Genomic DNA, 20,810 nt, shown 5'->3' on the forward strand with positions numbered 1-20,810 from the left:
AACTGCTATCTAAGAAGCTCTTGTTGAAAAGTCCTGTTGCAGTTGAGAGAACTACTGGCTGACAAGCTGGGGAGAGTGAAATGATTTTTTTTTTTAATTTTTTTAACCACTTCCCTTCAAAACTTCATCCTTGTATATGCGTGGGTTTGTGCTCCGCTTTTATTTACTCGAATATTTTTTCAGGATTGGAAACTCTGAGGTATGTTTTGGTTTTTAGTTGAAATTCACCCAAACAAGGGAATAAAAGGTGCAAGTCAGAGTTGTCTTGAAATCATGAATGCTTTGAGAAATTAGCATTTTACTGATCTGCTGAATGACTTCCCATATTTGTAATTTTCATAACATTCCACAGAGTCAGCATTTGGGTTGATGGAGAATCTGATTGTAGTTATTTCCTAAACAGAGTTATTTTACAGTTACTTTTGAAAGTGTCCCAACACTTTATAACTTCACTTCCCTGTCAAACCTCTGCCTTCAAACATGGCATTGTGATCCATTTTAAAGGGGAGATGCTGTTTTCCAGCTTACTGACTCTCAAAAAATTTGGTGAGGCAATTTTGCTTTTTGTCAGTAATATCAGTTTAGGTTTAATCATAGTTTTACTGGTTAACTTGGCTGCGCATTGTCTGCTGACTTCCTGGTGTCAGCTTGCTTTGCCCTCCTTGCCTCTCTTCTCACCAGAAAATGAAAAAAATGGTAACTTTACGGCTTTTTGTTATGGCTAATTTAATCCTATAGGAAGTTTTATTATTATAGCATACTGTTTGGTTATAGAGGTGGTTGAAAACACTCATTTAATTAAAAAAACAACCCCATGTTAAATAATGAGACCTAATCTATTTATATTTCTCTATGTTCATATGCAATGCGTTCTTTCTTTAAAGCTGTGACTTTTACTGAAATCCACCTAAGGATGAGGTCAGAGGGATTGCATGTAATTTCTGAAATACTTACAATTACTGTCATTTTTTTTTGAAACTGTTCCACAGCCAGAGTTTTCCCTCTTAGCCAGTCAGGAGTCAGGCTCTGAAGGTTGTTCCATGTATGTGCTATCAGATTAAAAGTCATATGAATGACTGTTTTTCTAGAATTACTCTAGGAGAGAAAACATGAAAACAGTAATTGGTCTGGTTTAAGCGTGTTAATTTACTACAAACCATAGTGCCGTCCTGTCATGTAAGAATATAAATTATTAAAAGAATAAATGGAAGTCCCATCTGAGAACTGCCTAGGTTTCTAGACAGTACAGGTGTCGTTCATTCTCTGCAAATTAATACCTCTGGGGAGTTGCTTGCATGCATAATTTAGCTTTTTCTTCCAGTTAAAAAATCAGTCCCCCACCTCGGACCCCAGCAACATAATTGAGTATGTGTTTACTTGTCAGGAACGGCTGTGACATTTTGAGAGCTCTCCTCTAAATTAGCATAATACCCCTCTTTCCCTCAGGTCGCTTTCTGTATCGGTAGAATTGAGAAACGGGTTTTTATTTCTAGGTTTAGAGCTCCCCCCATTGATCACACTTTTATTTGCAGCAGCTGTATCTGGTTTAAATGCCTTTGGTGCTGCTGCTGTTCAGCCCTTGGTGTAACACTTTTCATCATACAGGTGTAAGTACTTAGAAAGGTTGTGGGCATTCATCTGCAAAGTGGATGTAGTGAAGCCTTTATTTTGTTATGAAAACAGAAGGGATAATGTGCGAGGCTTGTACAGATTGGCTGAGGGGGGTAAATCCTAAGGAATTAAAATAAAAGGGTTTAACCGGCTTTAATAAAAGGTAAAGTGGCAAATGAAACAGGAAAAAGATTGTGTGGATAAACCATCACTGAAAAAATGATTGAATCACCACAGCCTTGTACGTTGCAGTGTATCTGAGGAGCAGGGATTGTTAATGATGTTTGTCCTCTCAGTGAGTTGTAAATGTGATGTAATATGTTTTAATATGAATACCAGAGAAAGACATTTGCATAGGACACCTTTTACCTTTCATTTGTTTTGGGCTAAGAGCATATGTGTTCAGTCGTGTGTTAAATCCCAGTGATGAGTTGGCGTTTGAGAAAATGCTATAGGTCTGGCCGGAGCTGGTGAGGGAAGTGGCTTAAGGCTTATCTGTTGAGTCAGTTAAACTCAATTAAATAGAAGACTAGAAAATGCATCATGAGGGAAACTTGTACTGTTTTGATAGTGAATGTGCAGTGTTTAAGACATGCACAGTTTTGCAAGTGCTCAAGGCACTAGTTCAATCAATAGAAGACGTGTACGTGAGTTTGCAGAGCTGGAAGAGACCTACCTTATCTGTAATTTTTTCCAATTCAGTAAATGTAGCAATGACCATTCTGCCTGGTGAGATGAGAAGCACGCATTCCATGTTTGTAGTCTTTAAGAAATGATAAATATAACTTATGATGTTTATTGCGGCATTTTCTGTGGGAAAAACTAACCCAAAATTAAATATATACTGTTCTTTTGTTACAGTGTGTCTAATACCTTCAGAGTTAAGATGATAGGATCTGAAGACTGTAGAGTGCTCATCGCTCTTTTCTGTTTGTGGGGTTAAATCATATACTGTAAAATAGGTGGTATTCATCATCGTGGTGCCTTAGTGGTGTGGACTCTGTTTTGGTTTAGAACTAGTTACTGCTTGGAAAAACAGTTTGTTTTTTCTCTTCCTACCACAGGGACAAAGATGCCACCATTAATGCTGAGGAAATGTCTGTCTGTCTACTGAGAAACCTAGGTACAAGTTTTGTTGCTTCCCTTTTGACTGTTTAATTTTTGTAGTAGATCATCAAGTTTTGGATAGAAAAGCAAACAGTTTCCTTTTATGTTCTTAATCAAGGGCTTATGGCAAAACAGAGGATGTTATTCCTTTCACACTTCTAGGGATCTGCCTTCTTTGGACTAAATAATTTTGCCACGCTGTAAATATCTAATTTGCATTAATCGTGATTCCCTTCCCTCTGTCCATTATACATATTGCTGGTTGAAGTTACGGTTGTTTAGCAATCATTGCTGGCCTTCTGGCTGATATTGTGATGCATTTCAGAGTTTACTTGCATTATAAAGAAAAGAGTGCAATACTACGCATTAACAACAAGATAAGGGATCAGTATTGACATGAAATCCCATACTCTGAATCTTTTTCTTTTTTTTATGTTGGTGCTAAATAAGCAAAATTGCACTTCATTGGGTGGTGCATATGTGCAAGGCAGGCAAAAAGGCAAGATAAGTTATTCAAGGTAGCACTACTCAAAGCACTCACTACAAATTGTTCTACTCAAAGGGAATCTTCTGGTTTAGGAATTAATAACAGTATTGCTACGCTAAGAAGCAGGAAACATGAACTGCATTCCAAATTCATGAGTTTGGCTAGAAATAATAAATCTTGTTTACATTTTTGACTGTGTGTTTTTTGTGCCTGTACGGTGCATTCAGATCGTATTTCATAATCAAAGGCTAAAACCTTACCTTTTTTAGGCCGAGACTCTCAAAGAAGGTGGGCTAAACATGAAATACTGTGAACCTGTAAGGCACACAGCAAATACAATATTTTTACTTCTTACAATACTAATTCCATAATCTCCCTTTGTATGGTGTACGAAATTTAAAATGCTCAAATTAATGATGGGTTTAGTATGAGAGATTACATATGATACTGACAAATGTTTATCCAGTTCAATCTGCTTGTGTACAAAAGGATCATTGAAATTATCTTGAAATTGCCAAACTACCTTTTGTTATGTTAATTTATAGCACTCTTTAGCTTCCTGATAAAGAATGATTCTAATACAAGAATGTCTGAATGTTCTTGCTACCAAAGTAGATTGAAATTTCTTCTTTTTTGTCTTTTTTTCTTTTTTTAACCTTCTCATAGATGGGAAAATAGTTTTACCAGGAAACTTCTTGGCTTTCACTTTCTATGGCAAACCTTGTAACATCGTGGTGATGAAAGTGAAGGGAACTGATGGTGCAGAGCTGACTGCACAGGACAGTGCCATTTCTGGTGACATGCATGAGCCAGACCTTGAAAGATCTGATGTGGAGACAAGTACGTTAGATTTGTCCTTACAGCTCGGCAAGATGGACATTGATGGTAGTCCAGAGGTTGCATCCATGAGCACACCAAGCAAACCGATGGATCCAGGTTCACCAGTTACACCCAGTTCTGCTGTGGCAGCCAGTGGTCAAGACTCTGGTCAAGGAGATAAAACCTACAGCAAGGGAGATGGTACAGACCTCACTGATGATTTGGAGTTGGCTGGGAAAGGAGGCAGTGAGGGACTCCCACTAACTGGCAAAACTGGAGCAATAAGCTGTACAGACAGTTTTTATTTCATTTCTTCAAGAACTAGAATCAATTTTATTGAAACGAGGACCAATGTAGCACAAGATGTTGATTGTGAATCCCGAGTCACCTATGATATGATAGGAGGTTTAAGCAGCCAGCTCAAAACTATTAGAGAAACAGTTGAACTGCCCTTGAAGCAAGCTGAACTGTTCAAGAGTTACGGTATGATGCCTATGAGGTTTTTTTCTTAAACATGACTCGTTTGGTATTTGTTTGTGGTTTGTTTTGTTTTGTTTTGTTTTTTTTAAACCCAAGTTATTCCAGCAATATGCACTGAATTTTATGTAACACCAATCTGGTATACTTGTGTGTCCAAACAATGTCAAACTGTTTTATAATTATAATGTATGGATATTATGAGAATGTTATGACTGGCTCGTGTGAAAAATAATTGAGTAGGAAAGAAATATGTGTGTCTAAGAAAATTCAGGTATGCATAAGCAGAATTTATAGCAAATAGGAAAGACTTCTATACTTGGGTATTTGAAAGGTGCAGATGTGTATGTCGTCCTAAGACTTTCATTTGTTTTGGTAGGGTCAACTAAATATACTTTTTTAAGTTGAGAAAAACGCAGATTAATTCTTCTGCTGTTTTTATCCCTGTGTGTTGTAGGGTTTCTGCAAAACTTTTAAGGAAGTGTTTGAGGCTGTTTACTCAAACTGCTCAGTGTGTTTAGTATGGAATTACAGGGTGGAGAAACTAACACGATTACTGTTGCCATATATAGTTATATCTAACATATATATGAACTTAGGGGATTTTTGTGACAAAGGTAGAACTGTACTATGAATTTATCACAAATCGATATGTACATAAGCAGGCATGTCTGCTCATTGTACTTGTCTAGGTATGCATCACTGTGAGACAGGGCTCTTGCCTATAAATATTTCTTTAATATCATATCTTTGAGGCTTTTTGTTTCTCTGCCTTACATCTTCCCATGCATATGCTTTAGAGAGGAGGTGATTTCAGTAATCACTGGGGCAACTTCCATAAGACCACAGGTAGCTCTTTCAGTGTGCGTTGCTTGCTCATGATCAGCAGGTGTCAGTGGGATGGTGTGAGGTGTCTTCATCCATGTGTGGTCCAGCTCAATTAGCTGATCTCCAACCTCGGCATCACTGCATGGTTTTGTGCTAGCAGAAAGTTTGCTTCAGCATCAGTGTTCTTCATACTTAGTCCCAAAAGTGCTTGATCAGGTTATCTCTTAATTACATGAAAGATGATGATGTTTCCTCACTAGTTACAAACCATTAGTAACCATCCAAATGTGGAGAGTCCTTGTCAGCTTAGGGGGAGGGAGGCTGTCAGCTGAGGTGAGACCTTTGGTTCAGCAGTTCTATTTCTTGCCAGTACCAGAAACACCACATGAGGGAGCAGCACATGCTTTAATGGACTGTTGTGAAGTAACCTGTCCATAAAGACACTTACTTCTATCCTCTGTCAGTTAGCAGCTAATTTTTTTCTTTTGAGTATATTAGTTCGTAAGATTCAGCCTTTCTGTCCACACCAGCTGTATTGTTCTCTGTCACCAGTGGGATGTGACCTGCCCCTCAAGCATCATTCCTTGTCTGGTATTGCAGTACCCAACTGATGTTTCTTCTTTGGTCATATTTCAGCAATGTGTTTTTTGCCAGGGTCAGTCCTTTGTCAAACATTTGTCTCCTCTTTTTGCTTTCTAAATTTTAACCTTCTCTTTTCAGCTTTGTGCCCATTTAATTTGGCTTGGCTGGTCTGAAGCTTTTTTTTTGGCTCTTTACCTGGGATCATAGTATTACTTCATGCGGTTACCTGTAGTTTCTGTCCAGTTTTAGCTATACACAGTGGTACATTGTTCTTCTAGTGTCCCTTATGTTCTGTGCCTGAATGTTTCTGTCTGTTTTGGCTCTTAACATTTGTCATTAAAGAGGCAAATTCATCCTTTTGATGTAAGTATTAGGTACTCAGCCCAAACAAACACCACAACGCATAGGGAGAATTATAATGTTGAACTCCTGAAAAATATAATGACTAAATAGTTGCTTTTTAAACAGAATCATTTGGACTTTAAAAAATGTAGATGTAGATGTATGTCCCATATAAGTGTGCTTTTCCCACTGAAAGCCTACAATTTTATCAAAATGATATGTCTGTTAAAGAAGTTAATGCTGAGGTCAAGTTATAATCGGTAATAACTGGGACAGTGAAATGTGCAAGTGCAGGTTGTTCAGTCCAGCATTTACCACAAATAACTTTCTTCTCTGTTTGTGTGCATGTGCTTGTTTAAAGGAATCCCTCCTCCTAGAGGAGTGCTGTTATATGGCCCTCCAGGTACCGGGAAGACTATGATTGCCAAAGCCATTGCAAATGAGGTTGGCGCTCATGTTACTGTTATTAATGGTCCTGAAATAATAAGCAAGTAAGTCCACGCAATTTATTTTCATTAATTCTATAACCATATTAGCCCAAAATCTGCCCTGGCATCTCTCCATTGTGGGTAAATGTAGATGTAGAATTGGCTATGGGCTATCTGCCCAAGAAAGTCAGAAACAAATGGGAAAGGGTTCTCTCAAGTAGGGCTTATGTTTCTTCTTGTAATAAAAGAGGTTTACTGGATTTGGCCAAGAAATTTATGTAAGGCATGGACTAAATTAAAGAGGGGACTAAAACTGCATGTGTGATTGTGTGTTAGTTCTGCAACGAGAAGAGTGACTTCTTAAAGCATATATGAAATTAAGATGACACTGCACAGACTAATGTCTCCAGGGAACTAATTTTTTTTGTTCTTTAAAAGTACAGATAAAATTGTTTCTAACACAGAAGAGAGAAGCTTTTCCCTTTAATCTTTCTCCTAATTACAAGATGGTTATATCTTTTTCTGTGCTTCATTTTACCATAATTTCTCATCCTTGTGGAAATAAAGATTATTGTAGATTTGCATACACTTCAGGACTTTAAAAGGGTGTGATACAGCTTTTTGGAACACGCGAGCAGTAGTTTTCCAAGTTGCCTGGAAAAGACAAAAAAATGTTTTTTATTAAAATATTGTAATTTTTGTAGGTTTTATGGGGAGTCTGAATCAAGATTACGTCAGATATTTGCTGAAGCTTCTCTGCGGTATGTTCTTTTGGATAATTTTATTCGTGTTCACTTTTTTGCAGTATTGGTTCCAGCATCAATGTTCTTAAAAACATTTGCAAGAATCTTTGAATTGTAATTTTTTCCTGCAGTGGTTGTTTAAAAGGAAATAAATTTGTTTATATAGTGCTTAGCTAGAAGGAAAGCAGTGAAATTCTAGTATGCTTATTAAGTGCTTTTGGACACTACCCTTTTAAAGGGACTGTTACAGATGGTGCCAATTCGCTTGATCGTATCGTTAGAGCATTGTACCTTATTTCAACAGATGGAAGCATGAGCCAGAGTTTCACCTGGATCCAAGTTTTTCTGTCTAGTTTTATCTTTGGAGACCAATGTAGTACTGTGCTGAGACATGGAAGCCAGCTCTAAATGAGCTAGCGTTGGTACTGGATATAGCATGCCTCTGGATTAGGGTGGCATTCTGCCCAAATTTATTAGACTTGGCAAAGGCAGGCTTTAGACTTCCAGATGATTGGTGTTCATAAGATATTAACAAAAGACTATCGCATACTCTGTTCATAGAAGTAGCAAATAAAATGCTCTCTTTTTACTCATGAAATCGGTATATTCAGTGGTGAATCTCTGGTAGAGAGTTATAGAAAAGTAGATTGGTAGGTCATCTTAAAGGTATTAATTGTCTAATATATATAGTCATTTTAGTTATCTCTTTGAGTAACATCATATTCAAGGATCAAGCTTTCAGTTGCCTAAGGGAATAGGACACTTGTTAATTTTTGTAGGAACTGGATGTTTTCCATAAACAGCTTTGCAATTCTCTGCCTTGGTGTTTTAAATCTTCCTGAACACCTTAACTTTTTTTTCCCCCCAGTTGTCCCTCCATTATATTTATTGATGAGCTGGATGCACTCTGTCCAAAGAGAGAAGGGGCTCAGAATGAAGTTGAAAAGAGAGTTGTTGCTTCATTGCTGACGTTAATGGATGGCATTGGCTCAGTAAGTAGATTGTATTGAGACAAATAATGTGTATGGGGACTAGCTGAAAAAAAGAAATTTTGCTTCTATAGTGCAGCCAATTTTAGATGTGTCATTTGGGAGAAAAGAAAACAGGCTTAGGTGAGACTTCATATAGTAATCTAATGCTTTATTGGGTGATAAGCAGAAGACATTGGAGGGGAATGTCTCCTGATAACTGTGAGATTAAAGAAAAGTAAGTTTTCTTCCATTCACTGTCTTTCCTTTGCCTTCTTCCACTCTTGTAATTTTGGAGATAAAACTGAAATTTTAGTGATAGCCCGTCATTGAACAAGCCAGGTACTTTGAATCGGTCTGAAATCAAAGTCATCAAAATACTTCTGGTGATATGTAGGCTGCATTATTAAAGGCAACAACAGCTATTTCAAGATTGCCATAGTAATATTTAGGACATAAACAAAAGCCTACTGAAGAAACGGTAAATTTAATTGACTTGAATACATTATGGACTAAGCCCATGAAGTTTGCCAATCTCTCATCTATTATTTTATGATTATTAGCAGGAAAGATGAAAGAAATCTGTCCACAGCATGAAAATGAGTATCTCTGTTTATGTAATCTGCAAGTTTCTTATTATTTTCCTGCATAATAATTTCAGTTGCCCAGTCTGGAGTTGTTCACAGGCAGAACATATTTTCTGATGGCAAAGGCTGATGGATATTCTTTCTGGAGAAAGTGCTTCATTCACAAAAAGAGAATGGCACTGCAAGAGACCTCCTAGCTGATTTTGCCTCACTCTAAATGTGAAAAAGCAGAGCTTGAGGAAATTGGTTAGGATTTTTGACCTTGCTTTTCCTACTGAACCTACAGGAAGCTTTATAACCTCCTGTCTCTGCTGGTTTTGATACCTTAAATGATGTGTTTCCCAACTTTTGTTTATTCAAGGTCTGCTGATACCTCTTTGTTCTTGTGCCAATGCTGCCTTTTAGCTTAAATGCTTCTTTTTTTTCCTTGGTGCTTACTTTCCTGATACAGGAAAGCGAGTTCTTGGGATTAAAGTGGGAGACCCTGGGTTGAGGGCATCTTGGAGTAAAGTTTCTCTTGTATTATCTATATGTGCCTGCAGCCTATAGCATTGCTAAATTGTGATTAGGGATAGGTTGGATGGGATCATTCGTGGGGTATATATTCTGAAAAGTTTGCTTTGTTCCTTTAGAGCTAGCAACAGGATTTTAGTGTCTGTAATAGCTGGGAAGAGTAAGCAAGAAGTATGTTTATAAGCTGTGTGACATTTAATTGTATTTTAAAATTAATATTTTGCATTGTTTGATGCCTTCAGGAAGGCAGTGAAGGGCAGCTCTTGGTACTTGGGGCCACTAATCGTCCTCATGCACTGGATTTAGCACTGCGCAGACCTGGGCGTTTTGATAAAGAGGTAGAAATTGGGATTCCTAATGCCCAGGATCGTCTGGACATACTCCAAAAGCTTCTCAAGAAAGTTCCCCATTCGCTCACAGCTGCGGAGTTGGTACAACTGGCTGATAGTGCACATGGTTATGTGGGTGCGGACTTAGCAGCCTTGTGCAAGGAAGCAGGTAAGACTTTGTGCATCTTATTTAGGATCTTTATTGTTAGTCTCTTTATTTTGTTTAAAAAAATAAAAATCCACTGTCTGTACTAATAGCTTTTAAAACAGTGACATTTAATTCATTTTTGTGTCAAAGAAAACATAGACAAGCATGGAATATGAGGAACAGCAGTCTGCTCCTGGGCAGGTCAGAAAAACTCTTTTGAGTATTAATAGATTTTAAAATTGAATATTAAGATTAATAACACGAGGCAATCCTCTGTGCCATTTGTAGCATATTGGATAGCTAGCTGTCTCTCAGTAGGTTTAGTGAGTTAACTGATACATCCCTTAAGAGTTTTTCTTACTCTAGAGCCTACCCCTTCTGTACAAAAATCCCAAGTCACTTAGGCTAGACAGCTTGTCCTGCAGGCCCTTGTTCCCTGGGTGTTGAGACTGTGGTGTTTACTGTGGCTCCCTTCCATATTTTGTGCCTGTATTTCATTTGTTGGCAGATGAGGAGCTTGTGGCAGGGGCTAGGGGACTGTATGCACCTGGGACGGCTTGTGCAGTGGAGGGGGGAGAGCTGGAGAGCATGCCCTGAGCTGGGGGCTGGAAAGCGTCCCTTGGCCTCCAGTACAGGCATAGTCCTGGAGAATTATCCATGCATCATGCAGCCAGGGTTCAGTATGTTCCAGGGAATACTTAAACATGAGTTCACTTCTGTTTTCATTGGATGAAATATTAAAAGTATGCTCTATCAATTCTTACATTTTGCTCGAATGCGCGTACGCAGTTTAAGTGTTGGACCTTAAAGCTACTCATGAGCAGCCTTTGAAAACAGCCTAGTCAAAACATGACTCTTCAGCTCTGCTTACGCATATTTGCTCCCTTGTAGTTCGCAAATATGTCTGCTGTTTGTGCTGGTTACTTTTATTTCCTTTGGCACTGGGACAGCTTCCTCTGGCAGTGGCACAGTGCATGGTTTAATTCTTGCATCAGAATCAACTATGAAGATGATGGAAGTTTTATTAGGGGTGATGGCACCCGGAACAGAAAGGTTTTTACTTGCCAGTTCCCAGAATTTTTAAGGGATAGTTCTCAAATATGAATTTGTAGACTTTTGTATGGGTCAAAAAGAAAAAATATGTACAGACACAGACTATTCTTTTTGTAGCGCTCCCCTGTTGGCTTCGGTTGCGTTTTAAGCTCCATTTTAAGTTAGCAAACATTCTTTAAAACAAATATATACAAACAACAACAACAAAAGATAAACTCCCATTTTATTTTCCTTCCTTTGTGTTTATGGAAGCTTGTCAGTCTGCCTGTGTCACAGTCCTCACATAGTAAATACTTAACTAATGTAATCTACACTTTTCAGTGGAAAGTGTTGTGGTTTCAATTCCAAACATGACCCAGCCTAGGCTTTACTTGTGCATGTGCACATCGATTCTGGACGTTTCATAATCCAGCTGTAAATAGGCGATATTTACCCACTTCATGAGGGCCTCTTAGAAAACAAATTTTGAACGTTGTGCAAATTGAACATTATGTGCTATGTAGATCCAAAACTTCTGGCATCTACCTGTGACTGACTGCAGGACACGCTGTTTTCTGGGAGCTTCGCATCCAAACCAGTGCTAGGAATGAGGGAAGGAGGATGTCCCCCTTCTATTCATCCTCTTTCCTGAAGTCTGAATCCACGCTGTTAAATTTCCCTGTTATTTGTTAACTTGGAGTGACCTCTGCTGGGGAGAATACAGTCCAGCGCCGTTAACTCTTTGCAGCCCACATGTGTTTTTCCTTTTCAAAGAGTTGCAGAAGCATGATTTGGTCAAAGTATTACATAAACTGAATTTAAGTTGCTCATGGTTAAGGAACGTTCTTAGTTGGATTCTTTTTTTTCTGATTAAGCTCTTGATATCTTTTTTTTTTTTTTATATTACATTTTCAACGACTTATAAAATACTACTGCTTTCACTGGAGTTAAACTTAGAAAAGACTAGCTTTTATGAGGTAATGTTTCTCCTCAACAGAGCAAGGTTATTCCATATGGCAAATTTTCCAGTGTTTTGTCTAGTCTTGTTTGTTGTTCCAAGCAATGGGCTTCTATTGCTTCACTTAAGAAACTGCACTGTGGGCCAAGATAGCTTGCTGTCCAGGAATGCTCTCTGATATTCAGCCTAAGTTTTCCTTGTTTAGTTCTATCCCATTATTTCTGTTTACATCCTTTTATAACACGTTCACTCTCCCTCCTCAGTGTTTACACCCTTCAGATATCTCTAGGCTGTTCTCATGTCCCCTACCTCCTCATTCATTACTGAGCCAAACTGTAAATATTTAGCTTGTTTAATCTTTCCTCATAAATAAGTCCTTCCTGCCTTCTGAGAAATTATGTTGATTTTCTCTGAACTCCCTCCAGTTTGTCAATAACCTTTTGGTAATGTAGAGCTCAGAATTGAACATAATATTTCGTATGTGTTACAACATAAAACATGATATAAACATACAGTTAAGACTGCTGGTGCACATTTCTAAGTAACCAAAATGCTTAATATTCAGACAATAGCCGAGTTAAGAGTTCTTTCACAAATCTTAAGGTTATTTGAGCCACTTACACACTATCTGTGTGTAGGTACAGGTGAAACACGGAAACTAATTTAGGAGCAGGAATTCTGAACTCAGAAATACATGTTCAATTTTTGGTACGAGATTATTGTTGCTTGCTAATCATGTTGCAGTAGTGGTCTTTGGGAGACTGTTGAGTCCTGGTTACTCTATTTATTAGGTACTTCATTCGAGGCTGGAAAACCTGAAAGTTTACAAGCTAAATATGTTTATATTCTTAATACAAAGTTTAGATCATTTCCAAAGGACTCATGCTTCCTTATCTTTATACTTCAACTCTGTTTTTTTAACAGATTTATAATATTGTGTATATACAGCTTATATAAACCAAGGGTGTAGTAATTAATGTAACATGGTAAATGTAGTAATTGTAGGGCTATGACAGGCAAGCCTTTCACTTTTGCATCTGTAGTTAGGTTTCCTAAGATTTTTATTATAAAAGCTTTGATGTTTGTCTTCTATGTAATTCTGAAGAGCATGTGTTAATGAACAGTAAATAGCTATTGTAAATATATTCCAACTGTTTTTTTGGCAGAAGTTGTTTGTTCTCCAGTGCAAGAATTGCTTAGTGGTACTTCTGGGGTCAGGCAGTCAAGTTTTCTGTTCTGTTCAGGAACTCTGTGCATTTTCATGGAAGTCATTAAGAAGTTTTAGGAGCTTTTAACGTTCAGCTTGTGCTGAATGTTTCTAGGCCTACGTGTATATAGTATGTACAGAATTGTGGTGTTGTGTATGCTGGAATGGGCAAGGAGAGGAAAGGTGGACAAGAAACCTGGAGAATCTGTGCAGTGTGCTCTGGACTTATACAAACAGGGTATTATGACCAAAGACCTGTGAAATAGTTATATATAGATGGATATAATAATGAGTTAAGAATGTTTTTATTTGATCTGCTGAATTTTGAAAATATTAGTGGATTTTTCTTCAAATACCTTATTTTCCTCTACTAAAGACGCAGTTCTAGCTTCTCACAAAATGAAATCACAGAATTTTGTGACTACATAGGAAAAATGTTAGTGTCATGAAGCTTAGTATTTTTGCAAGAGTTGACAACACGGTGACAGGCATCAGCTCTGTATGTGTATCTATCTCAGCCTTAATTGTTGTGCAGAGTACTGGTATACACCCTCATATGCTAAGCAAGTATTATTTGTCTGTTTTACAAATAACTATGGTCATTCCAGTAAAATTAAACGTAAAACTGATATTTCTAATGTGGCATGTATCACTAGCTTAGATGCAATGCTTTCAGAATTACTGTTCAAGGTTACATTGTCTGTAGTGACTACATTGGAGAAATTGGGATTTGCTGTGGTTGTCTGCTGCCTAGCAATATGCTTGTGGTTTCCACAATTAACTGCATGCTTTCATATAGGTTATCAGCATAGTACAGAAAACCTGCAAATACCTTTATGGGCACTGGACCACATCCTGCGGACATCAGCTTGCAATGAGCTCCTCATGGTAGACTCTTGAGGACTTGAGTACCCTCTGAGGGATTTACGTGGACAGAATTCTTGACAAGAAGAGGGCTTAGTTATCTGTGCAGCTGAGAAAGTCATATTGTTAAGACGCCTAGTGTGTCCTAAGTTATTTAGTAGACTACCTTTTAGTGTGAACAGCTGCCTTCTGAATTGTTTCGTCTCAAACAGAGGCAGTGTCTAGAAGATAGACTCTGCCATATCCTTGTACATAGTGTCAGTGTTTGTATGCCCCTGAGATCTTGTTGCTTCTGCTTTAATTAATTGGCCACACAGTCTTTTATTAATTCCATAAAAAATTATAATGGCTTTAATTTAACAACAAAGATAAGCACTACACTTTTTTTTTTTTTGAAAAAAACATATGAAATGTTAATTATGTAGCAGGAACACGAATGGTATAAACTGTACTGAATGTTAGAAGATGCTTAGCAACAAAGGTTTCCAAATATAGCAATTTATTATAAACTTATCCTTCTATGGCTGCCTGTAGCATTTCAAGAGGGTGAATATAAATATAGCTTGATTTCTTCAAGAAGTGGGTTCAGTCATATTGTTTACAGAGAAAGGAAGTATTTGCTTTGTAACTCTTAAAATTTATCTTGAACATCCTTGTTCATTACACATAATTTCAGTGTGCTGATATAAAACACTTGGACTGTGATAAGATAGCATCATAAGGAGAGGAAGAACAAATGTCTTTGTTTAAATAGTGGTCTCTCTTGCAATAACATCTATTTGGTTCCAGTGAGGATGCTGCATTACAACCACTGAAACTTTGAGACTTCTGTGAAAGAAGCACTAATCACTTTGTTTAGCATCAAACGTTTTTTTTTTTTCCATTGCCTGATTGTAATACAGTTAAAGGTATCTTTCAGTTTGCTTAGCCTTTAGGATTATAAGGGTTCACTGGCTTCAGCTGGCTGTTACAAAAAATGTTACAGAAATAAGAAATTGAGCTACATCTTTGACCAATATGAATCAGCATTACTCTGCTGAATCTGTGAAGCTACTTGCATAGACATATGACATGGTCTCTTGTCTTATGTTCATAATTTTAAGAGTCCTGTTGTTTGGAGATCTTACTGTTTATGGTGTTCATTTGGCCCTTTTATTACCCTTGCGTTCTGATGAATAATACAGCTAGGATGGAGAGTCTTTATGCTGTGCAATCGGTAGATCTGTATATTGATTATATGTAGATACTAGATCTGTAAAAGTGTAAGTTATTTAGAGGGATACTGGACTTGGCTTTTTTTGGAGCTGAGAAACTTCCTGCTGTATCTTTTATGACCCCAAAAAGAATTTCTGCAATCCGCTTGCATTAGAAAGGGGGAAAAAAAATAATCAGGCAATTGAAGGGCTGGCTCCTAGTTTTTTGTTTTTCCTGTAATTGACAGGGAAGTAAATTCCCCTGAAACCCAGGAATGTCTCTTTGTTAGATCAATGTGGGTTCCCCCCACCCCCAGCTTCTGCAGTTTTGGTAGCCTGGCCACCTGCAGGAAACGTGAGCCATTTGGGCTAATATGATTAACAGTGAGTCTCTGTGCACCCTGAGGACCAGCCACTGACTGGTCTTTCAATTAGACAAACGCTGCGTTCAATATGTGGCTTCTCAGCCGTGTATCTCAAGTCTGAGCTCTTCGTTTCAGCTCAGTCACAGTCTTGATGAAATAGCCTAGTGTTAGGGCACCAAGAATATCTATCCTTTCTTTAAGCCATAAAGGTTCAGTCTGAACCCTTCCCCAACAAGATTTGGACCTGAGTTCTGCTGGGGGTGTACAACAAATGTAAATATTTTTCTTGGATTATAATCCTAAATGTATGAATGTGGGCTGAGACACTGTTGGAAGTGTAGATTTTGACAAAGGCAATTGATGGCCAAGGCAATAGGATTGTTTGTTTTGCAGGGTGTTTTTTGGTTTGTTTTCAAATTAACTGATTGCAGTTACAGATTTTAAAGGGAAAGCACTGCTTGACATGCTAGAGTTATACTTATTCCCTTATGGAAAGTGACTGAAAATACCATGTCTATGTTATTTATTTATTTATTTATTTTAGCACAGAAAAAGATTGAAGCTATGCTGTTGCAAATGATCTGCTATTGCATTCTCTAACTGAATACTGGTTCCCATGGGACATTCAAAATGAGGTGGGAAAGACTGCTTGCCCTTTCAGAAAAAGGTCATGTAGAAAATGTGGGGGTTTTGGGGAGTATTAATAACATGTATAGTCAGATGGTCAATACCAAAAAATGTGTTCTTATGAAATTGAGAGATTTTTTCAGAAGTGGCAGAACACTGGATTTTGAAATGTACTGAAAAGTCCAGACACAATACAGAAGTAAAGCTACAAATTAATTTTTGGACTGGAACAATTGAGTTTTCTGACACTGTGTTCCATCATGTTAATTTATGGTGCAAGAAGACCAAGAAAATCCAATCCTCATCTTCAGCATTTGTGAATTTTAAGTTAGTGCTGTGTTCTGTAATTTTAAAGCTGGGTCCTTAATGCAGAAGCTGTTTTTAAACCAAAGCAATTGACCTAGTCTTCAATCTTAACAGGTTATGAACAAATGCGTCCTTGCTTGCACGCACACATAACAAAGCAGTGTGGCTTTTTTGGACTCAGACTGTAACATATGTTTTTTGATTGTTTCTTAGAGCACTAACGCAGAATGATGGCTTTCGTGCAGAAGTGGCTACATCTGGATGCTGCTGAGTGGCTTGAAGGAGCATGCTTGAGACTGGGTGGGGTGTGTTGACCTTATCCTTGTCCGTGGTATTCCTTGCCCTCTTTCTTAGGATTTCTTCCCCCCAACATCTCAGGGCAAAGACAAAGTCAGAATTGGTTTTAAAATGGCTGTCTTGGTTGAACTATTTTACATGTCTACTTTCCCAAGATTCCACAAAGATTATTTTAGCTGCATAGGGTTAGATTCTCACCCTTTTACTTTGGTTTGGCGCCATTCCGATGTGATTGGAAAATTTCTGAATCTCCTTTTTTCCCCCCATGTCTTTGCATATGCTGAGTGCACAGATGTTTCCTTAGTGCGACTGTCTTTGTATCCAGAGAGAAAAAGTCTTGCTCTGTTTGCCTCTCTGAAGAGATGCTGGTGCGTGTTATGTTCCTTGTTGTAGTTATTTTCTCTTGCATAAAATCTTTTGCCTTTTTTTAATGTTTGTTTGTTTTGTAATGGTACTTGATTTTTGTTTTCGTATGGAGAACGTTGCACTTACTGCAGTCAGGGCATGTAAACTTTTGGTTTTCATCATAACTAATTTGAAGTGTGTTTTTATCTGAAACTGGCTTGCAGTTAATTGGATGATGGGCCTACTGACTTCATATACCCAGGTGTGTGCTGAGTACTTTATAATCTGTTTGAAGCACATCCCATTCTGTCTGCCGATATTTATATAAGCAGGAAATAAAGAATATTTTCGGAAGAGTTGATCAATAACTGTTAGTAATATTTTAAATTAACCTTCATGGCAGATAGACACTGTGTTCTTGCTTTTGCAGCTTCAGTGGTACAGAAGAAACTATATTATTAATATGTGGCAATAAATATAGAAACTTCTGCATTTGAATGGGTTGGAGGGTCAGTCCCAAAACAAGTTGTTCAGTTTGAAGGGTGAAGGAGTGCAGGACGCCAGAGTAGCCTGCGTGAGTGCAGCCCTACCTGTGCAGAGCAATGGGCTGGGAAATGGCAGTCAGAACGTTATTCCTCAGCTTGCAGATCCTGAAAATTGAACATTATATCATTTTGCTTAAGAACATAATAAATTTAGGGCAGACTTTAGGCTGTCTTAGGCTGGGTCATTGGCCGAGCTGTGGTGTGAACAGACAGTTTATTTTCTAGACGTGGGAATCAGTGCAGTGTTGGTAACCCAGCTCGAAGTCACATTGACAGGAGTGGTGTGCTAGTCGCTATTCTACTTATCTGGTTTTGCGTTTCTCAGGGGCTTCACCTCCCGGGATATGTAGCTGGATAAGAGCTGTGTGCCAAGCAATGTTATTCCTGTAGCAACAGCAGAAATTCTCAGCAGTCTGTGTAGCACCTTTGAATGAATGAAAATGATTTAACCGACACTAAACTGATTTTTGAAGACATACTTCAGTCCACTATCTTTTAAATTATCCTATAGGTTTGTATTTTTTTCACAATGATCTGAGCTGCTTGCTCCCCTGTGTTAACTTTAAAGGGTTTGCATATCTAAGAACTGAAGACAACTTCCTGACCTTTAATCTCTGAGAAGGACTTGGCAAATCCGTGGTCTTCTACTTGGTAATGAAACATGCTGTACATGGAGTCATTCATCTTAACTGGCACTTTGCTAACTGGAAGGTATTCTGCAGACTTACATGCTTCCTTCTTCCTCTCTCATCATGTCTTTTCTAACTTTCCACCTCCTGCCGGCTGAAGTAGCACAACCATGCTCACTGTTATTGCTGACCAGCACACAAGCACTGCAATGTTTTTTCTCTTACTAACAGAATTCATGGTCGCTGCAGCCCTCCAGTAACGTGGCATTAAATTATTGCTGGTGATTCAGACTTGGTTCCTTGTGATGCAGAAAGTTATTTTATTTCCTGGTTCTGGAATAGGCTCCAGTTATGAATTGGAATTACGTATTTAGACCAGAACTATTTTTTCTCCAAGATAGAAGCATACTTTTGGGGAAATTATTTGTTTGAAAGGTGTATTACATTTAAAGAAGCCTTTAGTAACTTTTTTTAATTTTGGAAAGGCAATCATTTTTCATTTTGTTCTCTGTTTTGCTTTTTCATGATGCGTCTGGTACTTGTTTATGCTACTTTGTCTTGTTTTAGGCAGAATTTCATTTGACGCAGTTGTGTTTTTAGATAAGGTATCTTTTGAATTTTGGCTAACGCTTCTCTCCTTAGTTCTCCTCAAATTTTGTTTAATCAGTTGCTTTGCTATTATGTTCTTTGAGTGACCATAATATGGCAACGTCTAGAACTCAAGTACACTGTCATCTCTGTGAAGCAATTGGTATGCATTTTTTTTCCTTTCAGCTTTTGTGCTGAGTCTTGTTTCAAATGTAACTTCAACAGCAACGGTAACAGACTCTGTTTCAAATACATTTGAGGTGCAATTCTTCCCATACTAAAAATCTGTAGGAGTTATGTTCCCCTCGTAGTACATGGGGAGGGACTGATTGTGTTACGGTTCATCTCACTCCATCTTGCTCTGCTGGCTTGAGGAAGATCCAGTGTAACCCGTTTAGAATAGATATTCATCTTCAGGTTGCAAAGTTGCAAGCATACTTTCAACTATCTGAGTAAACAATGATGTTTTCCATAGCTGTGCTTTTTTTCTAAGTAAGCCAACGTCAGCTATACTTCAGGCAAGCTATTTGTGTAGAAATGGTACTATAGGAGAAAAGTTCAATGTTTTCTGACTCCCTCTCAGGCTCCAGGTAAAACATTTTCCTGGAATATATAATAACAGACTGAGGATCTGAAAGCAGTCTTAGTTCTTCTGTTTAATTGATAAAAGATCATAAAAGATCCTCTGGTGAAATGCAGCTTCATTTATATGTCTATGTTAGTTATGCGGGAGTAAAATCAGTTAGCAGTAGGCATTTGTAGGTAGAATGAATAGCTTCTGTTGGGGGGACAGAGCTTAAATATTTTCAGTCAAAAGTTTTCACAGGTCTCTGACTTTAAATTTTAGCTATATTCTGACTTGACAACATTCCTAATCACAGTTAGACTGGCATTTAGGCACTAACTGTTGCTTCTTGTCTTTCTGCCCTTCCTATTCTGGTAGCATGGCAGTCCTTATTTTTCTTCTGACACACGTATGACTAACCTTAGCTTAGGTACATTTATGTATGAGAGAAGGCTAGAAGCAGGCAGTCTGGTATTCCTTATTTCCCTCTGTTGTCATTGTCTTAGGATAAATGATGTGTGTGTACCTGATCTGTGAATAAACTGTTTCCTGTAAGAAAGAATTTTTGAAAATAAAGTTCCTCCTTCCTTCCTTTCCCTCCCCTGTTGCACCTCTCAGCAACTTTTAGTCAGCTCCATAGACACGTTCCAGCAAATGCCAGAGCTCTTCACGAAGGACTATAAATCCTGTACATAATCCCTACAGTAGATTAGTGCTCAGGTTAGCCGAGTGAATTTGCAATGTTATGGTTACAAGGGATTTAAGGGCATTATCTTTCCTGCGCAAACAGTATATGAAAGTTCTTCAGAGATTTTCCCGTATAGCACTGGCAGCTAAAGACAGATTGCAGAAGATCGTTTCAAGACCAAAAGTAAGGGGTTTTGCTTCCTGAAATGTTTTCTAAATAGGCATGCATTTTATGTACAGATTAAATAAATAAGTTTAAAAATATATTTATAGGAGTCTGGTGCATGGATTTTATTTTTTTTAATTCCTTGGTAAATATTTTGTTGTGTTTGATTCCATACTTATGTACATTGGAGGGGAAAGAAAAAGACAAAACAAAATCAACGAAATAAAACAAAACAAAACACACCAACTCTCCCCCTCCAAATTGTAGACATTTCTTAGGATGCAAATGGAAGAACACATCTGAATTTTTCAGCTATTGGGAATGGTGGTTCCTGCCTCCAGGTCAGAGGAAAGCTTGCTAGTAGTCCACAGACATCAGGTGCTTGCCTGGTACTGTTCCATTATCTGGGGAGTAAAGGAAAAGAGAGCCTTTGCCTTGACACATCCCTGCTGTCCCTCAGTGCTTGT

At 38.0% G+C, this 20,810-nt stretch overlaps 1 protein-coding gene across 1 annotated transcript in view; it reads left to right on the forward strand.

Moving 5' to 3' along the window:
- Positions 1-20,810, forward strand: part of SPATA5 (spermatogenesis associated 5) — a 203,769-nt gene that overhangs the window by 2,232 nt on the left and 180,727 nt on the right. The window contains 6 exon segments of the mRNA XM_049814797.1: positions 2,676-2,734; positions 3,872-4,507; positions 6,615-6,744; positions 7,386-7,442; positions 8,293-8,416; positions 9,735-9,990. Coding sequence (XP_049670754.1) covers positions 2,676-2,734; positions 3,872-4,507; positions 6,615-6,744; positions 7,386-7,442; positions 8,293-8,416; positions 9,735-9,990 — 1,262 coding nt within the window.

The sequence above is a fragment of the Accipiter gentilis genome, chromosome 12 (assembly GCF_929443795.1).
Source record: "Accipiter gentilis chromosome 12, bAccGen1.1, whole genome shotgun sequence".
Lineage (NCBI taxonomy): Eukaryota > Metazoa > Chordata > Aves > Accipitriformes > Accipitridae > Astur > Astur gentilis.